General features: G+C 36.9%; 1 protein-coding gene and 1 long non-coding RNA gene across 4 annotated transcripts in view; one reads left to right on the top strand and one right to left on the bottom strand.

Annotated features, from left to right (window-relative positions):
- Positions 1-8,952, top strand: part of LOC123753886 (uncharacterized) — a 68,036-nt gene extending 59,084 nt beyond the window's left edge. For all 3 annotated transcript variants that reach the window (XM_069307307.1, XM_069307303.1, XM_069307301.1), the window contains 4 exons: positions 787-1,026; positions 1,141-1,252; positions 2,760-2,981; positions 4,284-8,952. In XM_069307307.1, coding sequence (XP_069163408.1) covers positions 787-1,026; positions 1,141-1,252; positions 2,760-2,981; positions 4,284-4,423 — 714 coding nt within the window. In that variant the 3' untranslated portion in view covers positions 4,424-8,952. The remainder of the gene's footprint in view (positions 1-786; positions 1,027-1,140; positions 1,253-2,759; positions 2,982-4,283) is intronic.
- Positions 8,953-10,937: 1,985 nt separating this feature from the next.
- On the bottom strand, positions 10,938-12,215 carry LOC138353918 (uncharacterized). The gene is made up of 2 exons (XR_011223310.1): positions 11,141-12,215; positions 10,938-11,044 (listed from the first exon to the last, which is right to left on the bottom strand). It is a non-coding gene; the product is annotated as an uncharacterized lncRNA (long non-coding RNA).
- Between the last annotated feature and the right edge of the window lie 4,381 nt (positions 12,216-16,596).

Raw genomic sequence — 16,596 nt, 5'->3', positions numbered from 1 at the left:
AAACACTTTCACCAACCCATTCTCTCACTAAATACCTCTCAATTTGGTCGATCTGCACACCACTATTCATATTAATGGTGGTTTACTAGACTTCACTTGAATACTTCCTCGGAGTAACGAAGCCTAGCCTTACTAGGCTAGGTTAGGTGGGATGGCAAAAGCTGTTTAAAATTATAAATTTGTCAGCTTATGAGAACAAGTATGTTATGTCTTGAGAACAAGTTGCTGTCACACACTCAAACATTGTTGTTGACATATTTTACCTATCAATAATTCCTTTGTATTTCAATAAATTAGTAAATGTCTTGGCAACATCATAATTTTAAGTACATTACAAATATGTTGTAATTTAATGCATTAACAGTATTATTAGGCTGTTTAATAAATACATCCATTATTATGTTTACAAGTAATTAAGAAATATTGATTAAGTGTATGCTATTATCTGGATTGAAGCTCGTGACATATGACATGACAAATAATATTTTATCTCTGCAGAACCAGTAGGAGCCGAAACCTGTACTGGTAATATAATTATGAGGTCATAGTGACGTCACAGCCTTGTGCACAACATGTATAAAACGCAAAATGTTATCTCTTATTTTCGTTAGCTTCAGTTAGGTTTAGGTTAGGATAGTCTAAGTTAAGGCGGGTTCGTAGGGGGCACCCCATACGTTTTTCAGGTCTTGGGCCCTACGCTACTTCTATTCTCCTAGTACTGCCATACAGTTACAATATTTTCGAGATCACTATACTTCTCCTGATGCCTAATATTTGTCCTACCAGCCTGTATGGATGGATAAACCTAACTATCCAATACAACAAAGTCAGCAACAGTTGCACCAGCAAATACAAGACCTGCACCAAACGCCGTCAGTTATGCAGCATCAACAGCTGCAGCAACAACAGCTACAGCAACAACAACAGGTAGTTGGGCAGCAGCCTGCTGGGCCATACCAACTACCTCCTACACTAGAACACCAACACAATGCGGCCAGTATACAAGCCAACATCCAAGGAGTACAGGTTGGAAAATTTTCGAATATGCAAATGCAGCTTAAACCGGAAATCAATAAGTAAATATATATACTTATGTGACAATAGTCATTGACAAACGCCTAACTAGATCAACAATTTCAGATGGATATGACGGGTGGAACGAGTAGACAAATACCTGCGAACAGTGAAGTACTGCCACCAATGCCTAAGACCAGCACCTCTACCATGGCTCCTCTTGTAACGCCGTCCACAGGTGAGTCTTGCTTACGGCGCTGCCCCGTCTGACGGAGAAATTACTTGCCTTGTAGAGGAACCAGTGTTGATTTGAATTATCATTAAAAGATCAAGTTTCTTCATAAACTTTGGCTCACAGCCATAGCATGTTAATGGACAATGTTACCAGATCTGTAACCTATGAGAAATTAATTGTTAGTGCTGAGGTATATAGCTGCCAAGCTAGAGACGAAAATACAGATTTAATGTATATTATCACTAGTTCATGTCACCAAATAAACAGTTGCATAATCGATTCAATAATAGATTTATAATACAGTTGCATAATCGACTGCAAATTAACCACATGTTTAATGCTTAAAAGAGCCTACCTACCTATCTGGCTAACTGTCTGTTGAACTACCATTAAATACTTAAACATTGGTAGGGAAGGAGAAAACCTGGTTGTTCTCGACAGGCTAGTTACAATTGAAGATGATTCTTCCCAACAGCATCAAGTTGAAGTTATTCAGATTTTCTTTCCACAAGACTTTTTATTATTATTATTATTATTATTATTATTATTATTATTATTATTATTATTTTCTACTACAGACGTGGTCACACATTTACAATGCTAACCAGCATATATACATTTTCTTCTGTCCTCCATGGACAGGGTGAGAGATTTGTCAAACATATAGTTCAGGGATTTATTGAACAATCAACCACAGAAGGTGATTGTAGTGCTTTTAAAATGCTAGGCTAAGCTACATACGTAAATACATAGATACACAGATTTATGTATGCTACATAAAGTGTTCGATGTGTCTTTTACATAGTGTCATTAATGTGCATTTACAAAGATGAAATGTAATTTTGGTCAGCTTCCACATATATTTTATACACATACATACACACACATATATATACATTTTATACAGTATTTCCTAATCAGCGTAATTCAGTAAGCTCTTAGTGGCTCCTGTGTTAACTCTACCTTCATGCTGTGGCTGTGCTGGATTGTATGTTGCAGAATTTATCTTTTGTCAGTGTGGGTAAACCTTAAGCACAAAGTACCGTGACATCTCGTTGGGACGTGTAATTGCAACATGAAGGAAAGGTTTGCAACATCATCCTCAGGTACGTTGCCTCCCTTGGATGAGTTAATTGTACAACGCCACCCTCGGATGAGTTGTAGCCTAAAGCTATACTTCCTCTGTAATCATTTCTCTCTACGTATTCCAATTTTTACTTAGGCATCCCAGGCCTTGAAAATACGAATGTGCTTCACCAGAAACATTTACTTAACCTTCCTGGCATATGCGATAACATAAGTTTATCCTTGTAATACAGGGAGTTGGAGCAACTTCATTTTGGAGAACGAATTACAGTTTATTCATAAGCGCTTTCTTTTTGTAATGTTTATCTAATGTATATGATGGAAAATCCCAATTAAATTCCATTTTTATCCAAAACCTTCGTCAAAAATGCCATTGAATCCCAGCTGGTTCAAACGGAATTGATGACGATTATCTTACCAACAGGGATGACGACTACGAATGGAACGAACAGTAGCGCGGGCGTCAAGGAGATAACTGCCCCAATGGGGTCGTACGCCCAGGCGCCCGCGCACGCCGCCCACGACCCCATCAACACAGTGGCGCATGCGTCTCTGGCCCGCCTTGAGGTCAACCTGGAGGAGTTGGAGATGCAGGCCAGGGAACAGGATGCCCAAGCTTCGGGAGCTGTACTGGCACTCGCCATGGGTATGTGGCGGGAAATAATGTAGTTCCAGACTGCGGTAGGGTACAGTAGTAGTTTCAGGCTGTGATGTGTTATCGTGGTAGTTTCAGGCTGTGATGTGTTATCGTGGTAGTTTCAGGCTGTGATGTGTTATCGTGGTAGTTTCAGGCTGTGATGTGTTATCGTGGTAGTTCCAGGAAAACTTTCTAGTAGTTCTATTTCCAGTGACTTTTTATATATCATAGTAAGTGGCAAGCTGAAGTTTTCTGTTTATTTTGTATGTTATCAGCCTTAGCCATGTCCGGCTTCAACAGATGCCTCCTTACTTCATCCCTGAAAGTCTCAAAGTTCTCCAGCGCTGCTTTGTATGACACCATCCCTCTCAGTTCAGCAATTTATCCTTCCTCAGTTAAAAAAATCTGAAATCTCTTGACAAGTTCCTCACACACTCTCCTGTCATCCTCAGTGAATGCATCATCTCATATCCTCAGTTTCAACACATATTCATTTACTGTTATTTCCATCTTGATGCAGTTCTGAAGCGACTTGAGTCGGATTTTTGCCTTATCTGCAATGTCGTTTTAATTTACCTTTCTGCTTCCTTTTTATCTCCTAGACTCTCATTACTGGTTCACTGGTTCCTCTCTGTGTTCTCTGTTGTTCCTTTATTCTTTATTTTTTTCTGTGCCATCATGGCAATGCGCTTTGCTTCCTAACATTCTTACTTACACCAAGGTTAAGCCTTTCAAATTTTTCACTTAGATAAATTTGTCGGCAGCTTACTAGCTTTTATAGATGAAGAAGTTAATTTGTTCTTGAAGCCTCTGAGTTATATTCTGCATATTTAGACCAGCGTTTTTTATCGTTTTGCGTATCATGGTATTCCTGACAGAATGTCTCTAATTTCCTTATGCCTTTCTCTTCGGTATGCCACCTACCTCTGATCTTTTCCCTTGAACAGTACTTTCACAAGATATTAAAATGCTATTACACAGTGATCACTCATTCCCATGCGGGCTTCCATGTTGACTGTTCTGAAAGTTGACTTTCAAGTTGACTCATGCAAAGATAATATCAGGTTAAGTCTGACTTTCATTACACCTCATAATTGTGCGCTATTAACGTGTAATTGAAAGTTTCTCACTACAGCTTTCAACTTTGTATATTTTTTTTAATTTAATATTTAATGTTCTTTCAGTTTGTGTACCTATTAACTTTTAACTTTAATCATGCTTTGTCAAAAATGAAGTAAATATACGTGGCTTATTGCCAAACGTTTTCTTGTAAATGAAATCAAGATGCTAGGCATGTTTGTGTGTGTACAGGTGTGTGCATCACGGCCCTGCTGGTGGTGCTAGTAGGGTGCCGCTTGCGGGGGGTGCGCCGCAGGCTACGGAGGCACCGAGGGGCCCGCTCGCCCTACGCTCACGACGCAGACTACCTCGTCAACGGCATGTACCTGTAGGACGCTGCTCTGGCCTGCGAACAGGAAACGAACACAACACACACACCTGATTGTTGATGAAGAGACCAGCATTATCGGGTCAAGAGGAGTCCGGAACAAGACAAGACGAGAGTCCGGACGAGACGCAGCCAATGAAAGATATCACGCCAACTCCAGCAGGAAAATATGACGGGGGAGCATGAAAAACTCCAGAGGGAAGAGAGAGGAGGTATAGTATGTTAGTGTGTAAGAGGCCCAAAACAACGAATGAAAACGATTTAGTTTTTATATGCAAATTTTAATTAGCATTCTGATGTCAAACAAATTAGGAGGAATAATCATTACATGAACGTAACACAAATTAATGAAAAGACGTCATTATATATATATATATACATATATATATATATATATATATATATATATATATATATATATATATATATATATATATATATATATATATATATACTGTGTGAGTATGTATCTATATAAAAACCATCTAGAGAATGCATGACTTCCACAAGGGACACGGGATGGACAAGTTAATTAATAATAAATGTAGATATAGTTAATAGGTTGATATTACAAGTTAATAATTCTTTTGATATTTTATATTAAAAATATTTCTTAATACAAGTATCATTGTAATGAAATTGAACGAACATTTTTAGCTAAACAATTAGAGGAAATAGCACAATTCAACAATAATATTAAATATACTGTATGTATATTCTCCTCATTTAAAGTTACGAAAACGTTGTATATGCCATAAGTTTTTTCAAGCAAAAAATATCAAGTGTCTAGCACGCTTGATGTCAAAATATTTAGATAGTCACAGTTGCAAAACTTGTTATTAACATGTTTAACACCATGCAATAGCCAGGATGGAAAATAGGAGTAATTAATTCAGCTATTTGGCTCCCCTTTAATAGATCGTGTAATATATTAGAAATTGTAAATATAATTGTTCGAAATAACTAAGAGGAAGCCTACCTTAAGAGTGCATTGTTATATTTCTGATTACATTCCTTTTACCAAGTTCATCGTAGAAATCAATGTTCGTTTATTACTACTTAATGCAATGTGTTTATACCCTTCATGAATAACGTGACATTTTCCATTCATTAGTGATCACATGATATACTGACCACCTTTATTGATCATAACGTTCGTGTGAGGTAACTGCTCGTCTGTATATAACTACTGAAGTTACCTGGTAGCTTCTCTTGTTAAGGTTCAGTGTCTGCGCTTGAATTTTAATCTAAACTACATGATTGAAAATTCAACCCCAGATGAAAGCTAGATCTCTGAGATGAATAGAATGCACCAAACATTATGTGTAGACAAGACAACTTAACTAGATTTAACGGTATAAGTTAAGCCTTGAAGAGCAATTTGATATGTATTTGACCAATCATCAATTTCTCCTCAACGTGATTGACAAAATCTTGTGCAGACGTATGATACACCATGATGTATATAAATGCAAACAGAGCAGTACTCATAGTTTAGGAGGGACAACGACCCTGTGTATGAGCGTAATGCGGTCTGAGGTGGGTGCTGTGTATGTAGGACCAAGTCGGTGTCGGTTTGGTACTGGGCTTGAGGCCTATTAAGTACACGAAGGCTATTGAGGCCGTGACAACAGCTTGCTGACCAGCCAGCAAGAATAGTTTAGTCCTGAACGTAGACCAGGACTAAAATAATCTCAGCGTATATACACAGAGACATGGGAGTACGCCGCTCGAAGTACCTGTGTACAAGTCTGAACACAGATGGTCCATAGACGATGGGGAACCCCGGGGTTGAGCCTGCGATTCAAATCATGCTTTAGGCTTCTCTAGTATAATGAATTTTGCTTCACTTCATGGTGACGTTGATGTTTATGTCTTCAGTGTAATTTGGTTGCAAATGATGTTCACTAACAATCTTTCCGGAGACAAAGTCAGAGGTGATGTGCAGGTCGCATTGCCAAGGCCTAGGAAGATTATAGTTATATAACACGTAGAGTGCACTGACACACACACTTCAGTCTCAGAGTGCCTCCCCAAAAGTGTGTGTAATTTGTGTTAGTAACTGAGTCTATAACTTATTGTGAGCTGGCAAGCGTTTTCTTCTAATGTGTATAGCATATTGTGGTCAGCAGGGTGGGTTATGCCTCTGATACTGGTCAGCGACAGAATTTCTTATGAAATCCCGATGTTTGACATTGCTTTTAATCTCAACAACTTAATTAACAAAAAATAAGAAAATTCAGCACTAGGCCTTTACTTTTGATGCCCTGTATGTATTAGATAAATATTTATAACCTGAAATGCCATCAAAGGAAAGTAAATTGATATTATACAATTATGTGAAGACATGTTGATTATAATTATTGACTTTGAGGGTTGCGTAGAGTGTATGTCAGGAAATGTATGTCAGGTTTTGCACACTTCTTTAAACGCCTTATCTTGAGATCGTGCTGCAGAAGACATTCACTTGTAACAATTTCTTGCCTACCATCTGTAGTCTGTCATTTCACCAGCAGCAGCAATCTCATATGCAATAATGACGAGAGACGGAGGAGTGTGAGAGTGGGATGTGCAACTTAACCGGGGGATGGAGGAAGTTGTGTGTACAGGTGGCTGGTTATCATGCTTTTAAAAGTTTAATAACCGTGATTTGAGGAGGCATAATTGAGACTTTCTAGGCAATGACTATGATTTTAAGTTATTGCATTAACATTAATAGTTGTTACTAGGCATCACCTCATAATGCCTCTGAAAACAGTCCAAAAAATAAATGGGAATAAACTGACTCGAGTAGCAACCTAAAATATTTAACTGGTCGACTTCAGTGTAAAGTTTTTCAATACTTTATGAAAATAGAAATATACAATATATCAGCCTTGTACATCACAATTGTCTAGTTCTCGTACAGTGAATGTTATGCAACTTGAAAGTCATATCGAACAGCGAAACCCGCTAGAATTAGATCGTTGATCTTCTTGGTTTTGCCATACTCATTTACTGGGAAGACGGTCAGATTCTTTTGTTAATTATATCATGAAACTATCAATTGCAATTATAATTTCTTAAACCCTAATTATTGTATTCATCATTTAGTGCCTTGTTCACAGTGGTATTATGAATTTGATGATCAGCCTTTGGTCATGAAAGGCAATGTATTAGTGAGGGGTGGGAATAAAGGAAAACTATTTACCATTCATTGTAGCAATACTACAGTCACGTATTTTTTGCATGGACCATTGTACAGTGTAGAACAGCTAATGTGTATGTTGTTCATGATTAATATTATTATTAACGGCAAACCGTTAGGCTGCGTGAGTGGTATTCAGACGGGGCTCAATTATTGGGATTTATTAAGAGCTGACAAAAGCTTCATATTCCTTTTACTGTTCTGTATCTCGACGTTTGTTTTAATATCTTGGTTAATCTGGCAGTAGCATGAAATAGGTTTATTTGCTTTGTTAGGCTAGTTAGATATTCTTCACGTGACAATGATGGTGATGCTTAGATTTAATTTTATGCCGCAATACCATCTAAACTGTAAGACTTAGACATACAAACACATTCACTTGCCCCAGAAATCGCATCATATCTTCAAGAATTTCAGCTGTTTTCTTTCTAGATAACTTAGTAACGTACATGGTGATGTAGTTCACACTCTATGAATAGTAGTCCCACATATTTTTTCGTTCAAACATTTCATCATCTATTGACAAAATATTGAGTTAAAGAATTTAACATAACTCATTATCCTTTCTCACGCTTGGATGTTGTGGGTTAATACATAAATTTTCCACTAAATATCTACTAGTTTAATTAACAAATAACCCATGTTGTATCCTGACATGGGAGATCATGGATTAAACGTCTGTAATTGGATGATTTCAATGGGTTGTTTATAAAGCTTATTTCTAAATATTCTGGTTATATGTAGCAGACCTTATGCACTGCCACAGGAAACAAAGAGTGCCCTTAACGTCTCCAATAAATGCGTTACTTAGTGACTTGTAATTACCGTGCGTCGTTGTTGGCACCATCATATGCAGTTGAATCTTACCATCCACTGGTCCCTATCTTGACGTGTGTAAGCAAGTTATATTCGTGAGGGATGTGTTGACACAATGCCCTTGTCCATTCCACTAGTAATGAGGCGCTGGCTGACCTCAAGCAGCTGCAACTACCAGTGTACGTGTAATTTACCTTTAATAGCTGTGTGTCATATGCATTAGCCATCGTGATCCTTAGTTTGGCGTTCACTGTAGCTAGGTGGGTGGTAGTGATGCCCGGGATGCAGGGAACTCGGTACCTGTCGGTATTTGTCATATCATCAGGCCATCTCGCTGGTGTTGAAGCTCACCTGTCGCAGATGACACACTGCTTACTCATCAACTTTATACCTGCTGCTGTTGCTATACGTTTGCTTCTTTTATTGTTAATTGCGAGAGTTCTAGAACGCTGTGGACTCACCCTGGCTGTAGTTAGTCCGGTTTTGACGACTATGTAAATATGTTAAATAATAAATTCTGGATGAGGCGATGGTGTTTTTTGTTGACCTAGTATGTGCACCGGAATCCTAGATTAGGCATTTTACTCTGCTGGCATAATAATTTTGATAAGTCGAACGGATAATTGTGTTTGACAAATATAAATTATACGATTCTTCGCGGCAGGGGATCGTATTCCAGGGACCGTAGGATTAAGGACTTGCCCGAAACGCTACGCGTACTAGTGGCTGTACAAGAATGTAACAACTCTTGTATATATCTCAAAAAAAAAAAATAAAAAAATAAATAATACGACTGTTACATAAATCAGAAGCTTACTGAGCAGAATAACTAAATGGAGCATTAATTTATGTAAAAATATATGGATATGCCGCTTAAAATTTAACCTTTTATGCATTTGTAGTAATAGATAGTATATAAGTAAATTGGTTTTATCATTGAAGTTACGTAGGTAAAGCATGCAAGTGATTGTACTCTTTATTCCGCAGGGCACTTATGGGTGCGGGGTGCATTATAAGACAATGAAAATGACATGTAACTAGCTCACCATAGATGTAAATTGCTTAGCCTGAAGATTATTACGGTCCTGTTCTTGAACCCATTATAATGTAACTGTTTAACTATTTTAACTACCATGTACTATGACAATAGGCTACACTAAAATATATCATATCACATAGGCTATACAAAAAAAATACAGTACAAAATTGGCTATGTTACAAAATATAATATAACTATATTTTGCAACATAGCGCTCTCACTTAATTGTCATTACTATAACATAATAGACACAATCCTGTCATAATAATTCATGTATTAGAGACATCCAATTAAAATGTGAAAAAAGGCATTTCAATAATAATAATAATATTTATAAAAGTTATTAGTATTGTTAAAGTTTATCTGTAAAAAAATTACATTGGATAATGTTAAAATATTGACATTGGAAGTACAATAAATATATTCTCTAGAGGCTTATGTATCATCAGACATGAGCACACACCCCACGTTGTGATGTGATGGAGATTATGTTCCATCCTCTTTAAATGATAGTACTTATCGTAACTATCCTCTCGAAATTACTGACATACACTCAGGGTTTTATGCGTTTGTGGTCAGTGTCATCAGCACACAATTTTGTACATACATTCACTCTTGGACAAGCGTGGTTGAAGTCACGTGATCGAAGCGGCAACCAATTGCATTCAATGTTACCCAAATATGTAAGTATTTTGCTTCCTTTTTATAAATCCACTACGGGCTCACCATACCCCGTGCTACTTGGAACTGGAGATTCAGCAAGTGACTGAATCTAAAACATCAACAACAGCTTCCTTTTACCTTATTTTTATACGTGACATTTTTTTTACCATAAGTAACAGTTTTCACGTATTTTTCTAAACCATGGAATCTGTATCATCAGGGGGGCGCGCCAAGCCATCACAACTATATAGCCCTTAGAAGGGATCAAGATAAAGACTTGAGATGGCACGGGGAGGAATAATTTATTAACATTCGAGTATTATAAAAGAAGGAAGCATGTCCATCGACCGCCAGTGCGGCCGCGAGGCGTCCCCGAGACGGGTGGGCGCCGTTGCTGCCTCCTCCTCAAATTCAAATTCAAAAATTCAAATTTTGTATTCAGAAAAAATACATACATAGATGATTTGCAAGCATAAAGTTGGATTTATAGATAAAGGTAGTACATACTCCTAATATATATATATGTGTGAAACATTGTGCTATGACACTTATCGCCAGGAAGGAGCAATGAATAATTTACATTGAAAAAAACATAGATTAAACGACTGTCAACAGAGGGAAAGTTGGTCTCAGGTGAGTGTTGTGACATGTTTTCATTCTTTTGAAGAAAAAAATGTAATGATATCTTTTATACCAGCATGATTGTTGAGGAAATAATTCACGTGAATGTAGCTGTTTTTTTGGGTATTGTAAGATGTTGAGTCAGCATCCTTAGACGTGTGTTCTGGTTCCCTTGTGTGAATATACTGAGAGTTTATAGGCTCCTTATGTTATTATAATACACCTTTAGCTGCACTTCAACAAGCCTGGCCTAATTCACCCGAACACCTAACCTAACACCTGACTCAACCTAACCTAACCTAACACCTACCTAACCTAATCTAACAGCTGACTTAATCTAACCTAACTCCTGACTCAACCTAACCTAACCTAACCTAACACCTACCTAACCTAACCTAACAGCTGACTCAACCAAACCTAACCTAACACCTGACTCAACCTAACCTAACCTAACACCTGACTCAACCTAACCTAACCTAATACCTGACTCAACCTAACCTAACCTAACACCTACCTAACCTAAATTTACCTAATACCTGACTCAACCTAACCTAACCTAATGCCTGACTCAACCTAACCTAACCTAACACCTACCTAACCTAACCTAATACCTGACTCAACCTAACCTAACACCTGTATCTATATGTTGGTTGGAATAGTTTGGGACATGATTACCATTCAGTATAAAATGTATAATGATTGTTTATTACGATAAAGGTAAATATAGGTCAGTTATTGAAAAAGTGTGGACCTGGCAGAATGAGTGAATGATCATAGCACATTATATATTTATATACAAGGTAAACATTACATTATTTACAGTTAAAATAATTTGGCGGGAAACATTGTTTCATGTTATCTGAAAACATTAATTTTAAACCTCATATATTACATTGCATTATTCCTTTCACTCTGCCCTAATATATCAGCTTAAAGTCTGGCTCTTATTCTTTCCATGTGCTACATTCAGGTTAAGGGCTGTATGCATATTAAGGGTATATATATATATATATATATATATATATATATATATATATATATATATATATATATATATATAATGTAGCTAAGGGCTACATACTGGTTAATGGCTTGCTCCTCATAATTCGGCTTACCTTACTTTATTTCATAATGAAACATTAGAAACTTCATGAAATTCACCTTAATGCCTTTACCACACAAGGCTTTGATAGTTTACTTAATTAACTTTACCGTTAATATCATATTCATACCCAAAATATATATGGATATTATTCTGCGTTGTATTGGTCACACCTGTTGTTGTCTCTTGCTATCAATATATTCAACTAATCATTGTCGAGGTCTCGTGGACATGTATATGTACAAATGTACTCTTTATTGTGAATCAATAAACTTCTTAGAAATGTTTGTCTATATTTCATGCCAGTTACAAGTGGGTTCTCCTCTACCTTTGGCACACTAGCTTAAAGTAATATGTTATACACTTGCTTACTCGTTCATCACTAAAAATTCTTCAATTTGCTAAATTTGTGTAAGAACATGTATAATAAATGAACAATAATAAATGTGTGATCATATAAACGCTGTATTTTTAATTTGGCATATTTAACAGGAAATTTGCTCATAATTTACAATTATGAGGTCCTGATAAATTTATATTGTTCTCTAGCATGATTTCATTTTCAAATTTAACATATAGGATTACTAATGATATATGAAACACTGTACTTATATTTTTATCCCTATCCAACTTTTGTCTTACTCTTTTATAGAGTACTTCTTTTAATAGGATATTTTCTACAGGATATATAAAGTTTGATAGAATTTTACAGTAAATTACTATAGTCCTCTAACACCTAAGTTTCTATTGGAAAACATTAATTTATATCGTTATTTCCTACTTATTTCCTCAAACTCATAGTCAGTGTGTTTTCATACGTTAGGCATTAGTACATTCCTAGAACCCCTGTTACCTGTCCTGCTATATATACACAGGGGGGGGGGTATACCACGCTTGTTTATATTGAGAGTTTACCGTAGCTCTGGACTATGGGACTATGTCTAGAACTAAGGTATACTTTTTGGTTGGTCAGTAAGCACTTGTGGTAGCCATAATAACCCTCCAGAGGTTGATAGGCAAGAAGCCCAATACCATACCAAAACCTGTAGCCATAAAACTGTGTATGTTTTTTTTAGTACATTGTTTTCCACCCTCGTGATATTAGTTTTTTGTTAATTTTTGCATCTTGTTGCCCTTTCACCGTAAGCTCTCTCGTTCTGAATTTGCACCATTGACTTTTCATTTGTTACAAAAAAGTTGGTGTCTTCTTCATACCTCAGACCAGGAAGCTTCATGACAGTGGGAAGAAATGACTGAATAATATTAGTTTGTTTGCTAGGTACAAGGGTTCTTGGGAAAATAACGTCTTAAAACATTTACGGAGGATACCCCTAACGTGTCGATCTTAAAATTGAAACTATCTTAAAAGCTCATTGATACAAATGCTACTCAAACTCTTTGTAAAACAAGCTGATCCAATCATTGAATCCTGATGCCAGTCCTACCGGACTTTTTTTCAACAAATATGGGATTGTTTGGGATTACATTACATATAATTACGTTCAATATGTATCACCGAATATGGGAAAATTTTGCTTTGCATCTCCTACTCAGTTTGTGCGTGTTCAAGCTAAGGTCGATCTCAAACACGTAGTTGTAAATTTTAACGTACTGTGTAACCAAAATCTGTATTTTCTTGATAATAAATTATTGTTAATTTGTATATTGTGTATAGTTAGGCTAGGTGTTTTATATCAGTATGGAATGTACTTGTATTTGCAATACGTGGGTGAAACATTTAGAGTGGTGCGACTCAAACACAAGAAGAGAGCAACGCACTTTTTGAGAAAAGTCGAACGTAACCAGTTAAAGAGTCACGTGTAAAGTGTTTTTCCTCTCATGAAAAAGTGGCATGGTGGCTGGATTATTACGGGCTCACCATAGCCCGTGCTACATGGACATTTCGTTCTGAATAGCTAAATCTATACCAACAGGCTGGATTAACGAACATTTGGCCATTGTTTCCGAGAACGGGCGAGAATCCTGATATTGGCTGAAAGCTCTCGGGTATAAGTTACGGATCTTGTAAAGCCGCTAGTATGTTGGATCACACCTAGTACACATTTTCTAGCACCTGGTTAGCTCACACACTTGTCACCAGAAATTGTAAAATCATCAAGTATATCATGGTTTTCAGTCTGGATCGTGTCTATATTAACGGGATATAACGTTAATATAACAAACCGTCTCGTTAACGTACACAAGACGGTTCGACTGAGATCATATTCCGAATGTCAAAAACCGTATATCGTGAGCTTAGTATATATTAGGTTAGGCTAGGTTGGGTTAGTGTTACATGAGTTAGGCTCGATTGAATTGGGTTAATTGGGTAAAGTTAGGTAAGGTTTATAATCCGTTGTCGAACCGTCTTGTGTACAATGTAACTTGTATCATATTAACATAAAATAAATACTGAATAAATAAAGCAATTATTATATTCATGCGCACCTAAAATAAGCAAAAATTACAATAATTATGGAGTTTTGCAATAATTTTGCAAATTGTAATTAATTTGAAATTTAAATTAGATTGTAATTTAACTTTGCAATAATTGTTTATTTAATTAATTTATTACTTACTCGCTATTGCATTTGTTGTTAAAAGAAAGAGAAAGATAGTTTACGTTTGTAAAACATTTGAAATACGAGTATTTGGGGATAGCAAACAAAGTAAAGACCGGTTAAAAGTTATTATTATATTTGCACAAAATACTATATTAACACTAATTCTTAGAATTCAAATGATTATGTTTTATTAAGCCAACCACAATAGCTTAGTAGGCAACCAGGAAGTTGTTGTTTAGTTCTAAACATACTTGAGGACTAAAGTGTATGGTGTAAAGTATACGGTGTACAATCATTGAGAAACTGGGAACACCTTTTGATTGTTGCCGCCGAAGGCGGCTAGTTTATTGTGCACCCCATACTCATCCTGTGAGCGGTAGCGCAAAAGCATTACAGAGGGCACAAAAGGTCTCTACCTGTTGGCGTATATCCTGTTTCCCAAATAAAGCTTGTTCGCTTATAACAAGAGACCATATTTTAAAATAGTCATATAGTTTCTCTTGAGTTTTTATTTTTTTTGCAAGTTATTCAGAATTATTAAGTTATTTGTCGATTATTTACCGTTTTTATATTATTTTATATTTATTTTTAATTTACTTATACATCTGGTAGACGTATTGAGACGTTAATCTAGTTTTATATTAAATTTAATTTTATTGTAATATAGAGAGATTCGCTTTGACTACCAATCTTTCCAGGGAGTGCCTTCCTTGTCGCCTGTGTATGCCAGGTCCATAAAATACAGTACATAAAATAGTTTCTCAACATAATCCTATATTGCGCACTAGATTTTGGCCAGCCACGCCAGCCAAATTTTCCATGTAGGTCATCGTTAAATTTTATTGGTCCAGTTTCTGGCTAAACTGAAAGTTAGCCTTTAACAGGGTCGTAGCGTCCTCACCCTCTTCCTATTTTCAACCTGTTGCATGAAAATGTTTTCTGAAAACCTATTTTCATGTCCCATATTTTTATATGGAACATGTGTGTTAATAACGTGCGCGCGTTTGGGCACGTTTCCTTAAACCTGATTCCTCGATTCACTTTTATAGTGCCTGGGAGTTAGGCGACTGTTGTGGGCTGCATGCTGGGGGGGAAAGGTAAGAGCCACCAGAGGGAAAACACACTCACACACAGAGGGGAGGTCTGGTAGCTGAGCGGACAGCGGGCAGGGCTTATAATTTTGTGGCCCGGGTTCGATTCCCGGAACCAGGCAGAAACAAATGGGCAAAGTTTCTTTCACTCCTGATGCCCCTGTTACCTAGCAGTAAATAGGTACCTGGGAGTTAGACAGCTGTTACGGAGCTGCTTCCTGGGTGTGAGTGTGTGGAAAAAAATTAGTTAGTTACAGATGATTGACAGTTGAGAGGCGGGCCGAAAGAGCAGAGCTCAACCCCCGCAAGAACAACTAGGTGAATACAACTAGGTGAATACACACACATTAGAAATAACTTTTTCAGTGTCGAGTTGTTAATAAATGGAATGCACTAGGAAGTGATGTGGTGGAGGCAAATTCCATACACAATTTCAAATGTGGATAGGCTACAGCGCAATAAGCTCAGAAACCTGTACAACAGTAGGTTTACAGTTGAGAGGCGGGAGCAAAGAGCCGAAGCTCAACTCCCGCAAGCACAACTTGGTGAGTATACACACACACACACGCAGCCAAGTACAATATTGTCATATTTTATACAAAGAAATGAGCGATAATAAAATTTACGGCTTGAAGTAATTATGTATATGCAGGAAGTTAATAGTAGTACGTATTTCATGACTGTATACTTTATACTGTAGATATCCAGACTGTAAGTGCTTTTGGTTCTATTGGGTAATATTTATTTGTAACAGATGTATGTATATCCGTATATACCCCTTTTTTGTAAAGAATAATTGTATACATTTACTCTTTAAAATATGGTGTAGGACATTTGAATATGTACCAAGTGTTATTTACCATTAGAATTATGCTTTGTGCATATGTGCTCTTTTGCGTTGACATACATGTGGTGTACGCACCAAGCTATCTATGCCTGGGGTGATGAGGATTAGCGATTGGGACCTGATGGACCTGACCTCTGTGGACCTGATGTCGAATAGGGAACAAGTTTCCGAACCTTTTAGGCTCTGTCAAGATTACAAGTTCTGAATGGAGTATGGAGTCTGCGTTATGGGGTATTGTTTCTAGTCG

This window comes from Procambarus clarkii, chromosome 6 (genome assembly GCF_040958095.1).
Source record: "Procambarus clarkii isolate CNS0578487 chromosome 6, FALCON_Pclarkii_2.0, whole genome shotgun sequence".
NCBI lineage: Eukaryota > Metazoa > Arthropoda > Malacostraca > Decapoda > Cambaridae > Procambarus > Procambarus clarkii.
The sequence above is the reverse complement of the archived record's forward strand: the minus strand, read 5'-3'. Positions and strand labels throughout refer to the sequence as shown.